The 6,061-nt window shown below is 36.7% G+C and overlaps 1 protein-coding gene and 1 long non-coding RNA gene across 2 annotated transcripts; one reads left to right on the top strand and one right to left on the bottom strand.

Annotated features, from left to right (window-relative positions):
* Nucleotides 1-1,804: 1,804 nt before the first annotated feature.
* Nucleotides 1,805-5,420, bottom strand: LOC140792603 (uncharacterized). The gene is made up of 2 exons (XR_012109772.1): nt 5,071-5,420; nt 1,805-2,798 (listed from the first exon to the last, which is right to left on the bottom strand). It is a non-coding gene; the product is annotated as an uncharacterized lncRNA (long non-coding RNA).
* Nucleotides 2,059-3,622, top strand: LOC140792602 (trihelix transcription factor ASR3-like). Its single transcript, XM_073143683.1, has 3 exons — nt 2,059-2,587; nt 2,690-2,731; nt 3,093-3,622. The coding sequence occupies exons 1-3, from the start codon at nt 2,059-2,061 to the stop codon at nt 3,377-3,379; spliced, it is 858 nt and encodes a 285-aa protein (XP_072999784.1). The 3' UTR covers nt 3,380-3,622.
* Nucleotides 5,421-6,061: the final 641 nt, after the last annotated feature.

Genomic DNA, 6,061 nt, shown 5'->3' with positions numbered 1-6,061 from the left:
AAAGGATCTCAACCTTGCTATATGATACTCTGCTAACTCGATAACCCCAGGTACACAATTTTCTGTTTGAGCTCATCTTTGGCTTAGTTATAGAGTCGAATTAAATCTTGTTTGCTTGGCCTCAGAAATGACCTAACTAATTTAATGTGGGATTCGATTAGTAAATCACTTCTATTGGTCCACTGATATTTGAAATTACCAGTAAGTTTAAGCTGCCATTTACTGGAGAATGAATTGCTGCCCCCATTTACTTTCTTTGTCAAATTGAGACAAGTATTTGCTGGGTTTGGATCCTTCTATGTGTACCTTTCCTTTCCCTTTTATCACCTACTATTGTTTTATTTAATCATTCAAGAGTCAGTCTGAAGGCAAAATATATGGGCTTGACAAAGGTCAAACCTCTTAGATACAAAGGCAATTAATTTTCATTAAATTTTAGTTAACATATTAAACCGCCTAGTTTAGTTATAAAGTTGTGTGCATCATTGAGCTATTATTTCAAACTAAACACTATTGATGCATCACTCTAAAATGTCGTGCTATTGAGCTGCTCTTCTAAATTATCACGTCATTGAGTCATAAATTGATCTGTTGAGTTGAACCACCAAATAATTTTTTTATATTAATTGTGTGAAGGTGAGTCATCTTGCGACCCCTTAGTCATGGAGGAGGTATTCACCAACTTTATAATAGTTGTTTGGTCACCTATTAGTTCTTCTAAGCATGAGTCGATCTCGTGCAATCCCAGATCTAAATGCAAATCAACTGGTATTTTATAATTTTATTTATACTCAAGAATAAATTAGTAGGGAAGTTTGCATTTTCGCCGTACGTTTCCACGTATTCACCTTGCAACTTTAATGTTTACAATTGTACCCTATGTTTGACGAAATATTTGTAGGACATCCTCTGTTGTTATATTCACTAAGTAAGCTTAATTAAACTCATAGGTTAAATTAATTATACTGAGGACATTACACAAATGTCTTCACCCAGCCAAAACCCACATTCACTAAAAAAGATTTTCTTTGCGACCTAAAACACAATACTTATTAATCAATGAAATATTAGAACAAATGGTTCCAATTTTTTCAATTTCGAAGAACTAAGATATAGTACTCAAGAATTTCGAATTGAATGTAGCTTCCAAATAAATAAGAGAGGAAAAGATGGAGGAGAAACGAATTGAGAGACCCCAATTTCTTCTCTTCTAGCTTTGGTATTTAGGCCGAGGAGTTTCACGATGCTCTAGAAGTATATGAGAAAGAAGAGGAAGGATACTTAAGTCATTTTAGTAGACAAATAATTTGAATTAGATCAGAATATATGTATATTTTATAATCTATCCAAATGATGTTAGTGTTAATCTAATTCAAATTGTATTATATAAATCTTTAGTGAATATATAACGTAATTTTTAAATATTAAAAATGTAGAATGTAAACCACAAAATATATGAACCGTACAAATTTTCTAGATAGTACGAATAGTTTAGAAATCATACATACTGTGAGAATAGGTGAATAGTCGAAATTTGATGTAAAATCCTTAATTGGCAGCACATTTATGAATTACGTATGATATTATTTACAAAGATGAATTGGGTTGAGTTTGTATGTCATGCTCGATTCTTTGGCAGAGTTGGTTTAATTGTTCAATCTAATTACTAAAATAGCTAACATCCTTATTAAATAAAATAAAATAAAATAAAAGATGACAGGACAGCTAAGCTCTTCTAATGCAAGAACCAAACTGGGAACTATATCTTTAAATATTTATTGTCGATAAAATCGCACACTATAAATCCACCCAAAACGGTCGTAGATATGCTATATTTTATGCACACGAAATCTGATAACGATAACGAGGCAATAAGTAATTCCCACATTCTAGTAAATGACCAAATCCTTGCAACACATTTATGGACTTTGATTGCCTACCAATTTAAATTGCTTTCCTTAATATTTTTATTAACCCCCTTCTTACCTCTCAAGCTTTGTTTCGCGCCCATCTGTCACCTCGCCGTCAACTAAATCCTATGCACGAGACATCCCAAAGATGGAAAACGCCGTTACCGCCACCGCCACCAGGGCCCACCGTCTTCCACGCTGGACCGGACACGAGATCCTCGTCCTCCTACGAGCCAAGCGCGCGGTGGAGCGCCACCGCCGCCGCCAGAGCCCGGCGGCTGAGCCGAAGTGGGCCGCGGTGTCGGATTACTGCCGGCGGGGAGGTGTTGATCGGGGCCCGCTCCAGTGTCGGAAGCGGTGGGGCAACCTCGTGTGCAACTTCAAAAAGATCCGGTCTTGGGAGATGGGGGAGAAGGGGGAGGAGTCGTTTTGGGGGATGAGGAGTGATAGGAGAAGGGCGAGGAGGTTACCTGGGTGCTTCGATCGACAGGTGTATGAGATGATCAAAAGGGGGGAGGAGGAATCAGAAGAAGAAGAAGAAGAAGAAGAAGAAGAAGAAGAAGAAATAGAAATGGAGAGAGAGGATGACGAGGTGGTGTTTGACAGTGGGAGGAAGGAGAGTGGCGAGGGATTGTTTGAAGATGAGGAGGAGGCGATGATGGCGATGCCAATATCAGGTGAGGAAAAGGCCTGATTTTTATGAGTTTGAAGAAATGCTTGGTTGACATTTAGATGCAAGCTTTGATTTTTATTGGGTTTTCTCTTCTTCTAACATGCAGAGAGGAAGTATGAGCCATTCCAGGAGGATTTTTCTGATCCAGGTATTGATTCTATATACTGCCTCATAATATGTCAGCCGAATTTAGGACACTCCTATTTCTTCTTTGCCTGCAAAATTACAGTCTGATAGTTATTGATGGCAAAGAAGTGCTAAACAAAGAGTTATACATTGTAAATCTTAGAATAAGGCTGTAGTCCTAATGATTGATGAAGTTCTCAAGGAGAAGATAATGTTTATAATGAACTGAATTCTGCCTCCTGTAAGTAAGCATATCTTTATATAGACTAGAAGTTCTAAAAGGCTTTCAGTCCTTGATAGATCTTGGATTCATTTCCTTGAATTAGCATCCAAGGGAAATTGTATCAGAACATCTTGCATTTGATTAGTTCATAATTTTGCAGACATGATGAATGATAAGCAACAAGCAGATATATCAGAGAAGGGATCATCACGACAAGAAGGGCCGAAGCGGAAGAGGTCATCCCCTGAAGTTGCCGAAGAAACCTCTTTAGAGAACAAATTGATAGAAGTCTTACAGAAGAACAGCACAATGCTTACTGCCCAACTGGAAACTCAGAACCATAATTATCAGTTGGATAGAGATCAGAGGAAGGAGCAAGCTGATCACCTTCTTAATGTTCTCAGCAAACTTGCAGATGCTGTAGAACGAATTGCTGACAAATTATGAACCCAAAGAATGAGGATGTTCACAAGCCAGAGATAACAGAGTGCAGAATGATAGATTTTCTGAAACCATTATTGGTTTCTCTAGTTAACAGAAGGATAGAATATCTGTTAGCAAACCTTTTCTTCTTCTTTTTCTTTTAGATTCTTTACTCTTTGATGGTATTATGTTGATGGTGGATGTTTGGGCATTACAACATATTGAGAATTTATTTCAAGAATAAGATAAACTGAAATTGTGCCAAAATCTGTTCATATATATATATATATATATATATATACACTGAAGCAGAATAAGTTTAATTCCATGAAGAGAAGGCTCAGACCCTCAGAGTGGGAACTAAGAAGTAGCATCTTACAACAGAGACAGACCACATATTGCTAGAATAAGAATGACAAGAGAAACGTTGTTACTATGTTCAGTGCTCATGGATCTTAAAACATTAAGATCTCGTTTACTTTAGAAATATATTTTTTTTATTCTGAAAAAAAAGTAAATATGGGAATAGTTATAAAATAAAGACCCTATTACGAGAATAAAAAAAAAATATTATTATGGAGTCACCAGCTTATGATTGTATTCGATGACGTGAAATAATCGTAAAGGGCAATAATGCAACAACTCGTTTAATATTTATATTTATTCGTAAAATAAAACATTATTATCACCAATAGAATTTGACGTACGATCATGATTAACATTTAATCAAATAACTTCTCTATTTAAATTTCACTACAATTACCGTCTTCTTCAGCGAGATTTTAGGGAGTTTCAATTTAAATCACCCAAAACCGATGATAACAAATTAATGGGTCGCTCATCCGTTACCTCGCCGTCACGTAACTCGTATACATCCCAGAGATGGAAAACGCCGTCGACTCCGCCGTCACCGCCGCCACCACCACCAATCCTCGTCCTCCTACGGCCGGTGTCGGGTTACTGCCGGCGGGTGGGGGAGTCGACCGGGCCCCACTCCAGTGCGGGAAAAGCGGTGAGGGCAACCTCGTATGCGACTTCAACGCCAATGGTTTATTTAAAAAACTTTCATGAGATGAAATGCTGATATATTCGATTATCTCTACTTACGTTTTCTTTTTTTTTAATATTATATGACAGAAGAAGAAGCTAAAACTCGTCAGCATTTTCTTTTCTTAGATGAAAAACTAATAAATTTTAACATTTTACTAATTTCTTTTGATATTAAATTTAGAGTATGACTTATTCGGTTAAAAAAAAAGTTTATAAAAAATTCCAAAAATCTTAGATAAATATATATATATATACGACATAGGGTTGAAATCTCATATGTGAATGTGATACTTGATAATTAGATTTAATCATACTTAATTTCAAACCCATTCTCATTTATACTCATAATTTCTTAAAGATGTAAGTCTTATATATGGCTGTAAGGTAAACTAAACGATAAAAGTAAATACCAAGCATTTATGCACAATAAGAGATTAAAACAAAAATGGTAGAGTAATAGCCAGGATAAATTGGATTGGAAAGAGTCTTTTGAAGACCAAGCTCTACAATGGAGCTAGCCATGGCAGAAGTGCAGGCTCACAAGGAACTATCAGTTACTAGACCATTAGAAGATTCGTTACACACAGAAGTGCAAAACCAAGCAATAGAACGAAAACCAAAAATAAAAATTAACAAAAAGGATGTAGAATGGAGGAAGAGGATACAGGAGGTAGAATAGTCCATGACAACGGAGGAATTTTTGCAACTGAAAGTAACTAGCGGCAAGGCGAGGGATTTGGAGCTTGGGGGCATAGCTAAGATAGATGAGGATGAGGCCGGTAGGTGACGGCGGCGGTGGAACCTACATTTGGAAGGAAAGGAGGATGAATTGTAATAAGAGAGACTATGGAGAGTATAACAGTAAGATAGGAGAATCTTAGATTGAGAAAAGATGATAACGAGAGGGGATGGGAGATAGATGACAATGAGGTGGATTGCGACAAAAAGAGAGATCACTAAGAGAACTCTGAGGTGAGTTACGACAAGGGTGGAAGGCGAGAACCATGGAGCTAGATGAAGGAGAGGAAGAGAGAAAAAGAGAAAAAGTAAAACGGGTGGGGTGGGGTGGCAATCGGGTTGTGTTAAGTAGGTTCGCGTTAGGTCAAATTCTGATTGACTCAATGTCATCCTAACACAACCATAATCTAATTATTAAATAACTTGCATTTGATAAAAATAAAAACTATCCAAACTCAGAGTAAATCGTTCTGCTAGGGCTAACCGAAGGATTTTTTTAAAAAAAAAACCTTCACATTGCATCACCCCCTCCTTAGACCTTACTACCTCACACTATTTTGTTATCAACCACTCACTTGTTTTGATGATCAGGAGTAATGGTGTCATTAACAGTTACTAAGTAGGCATATTAGATTAAGACATAGAAGGTAGTAATTGCCCACAAGAAAACTTCAAAGCTCAAAGTGGAGAAGAGAATAAGCACATTTAGTTTTTAGGAATAAGTGATGCCTTTGAAAGTTTGTGGTAAGGAATAAGTTAATGGCATATATTCCTCTTTTTATGTGCTCCACTAACAATTAGATACCATGGTCACTTATAATCTCATATCTCTAAGCTTCAACCACATATTTTACCTCTTTGTACCCTAATCTCTCAAGCACACTATCCTTTAATAGTCTCTTTTTCCTTTTCTTTTCT

Source organism: Typha latifolia, chromosome 7, assembly GCF_019914945.1.
Source record: "Typha latifolia isolate L0001 chromosome 7, TyphaL0001v2, whole genome shotgun sequence".
NCBI classification, from domain to species: Eukaryota; Viridiplantae; Streptophyta; class Magnoliopsida; order Poales; family Typhaceae; genus Typha; species Typha latifolia.
This window is presented reverse-complemented; position numbering and strand designations above follow the sequence as displayed.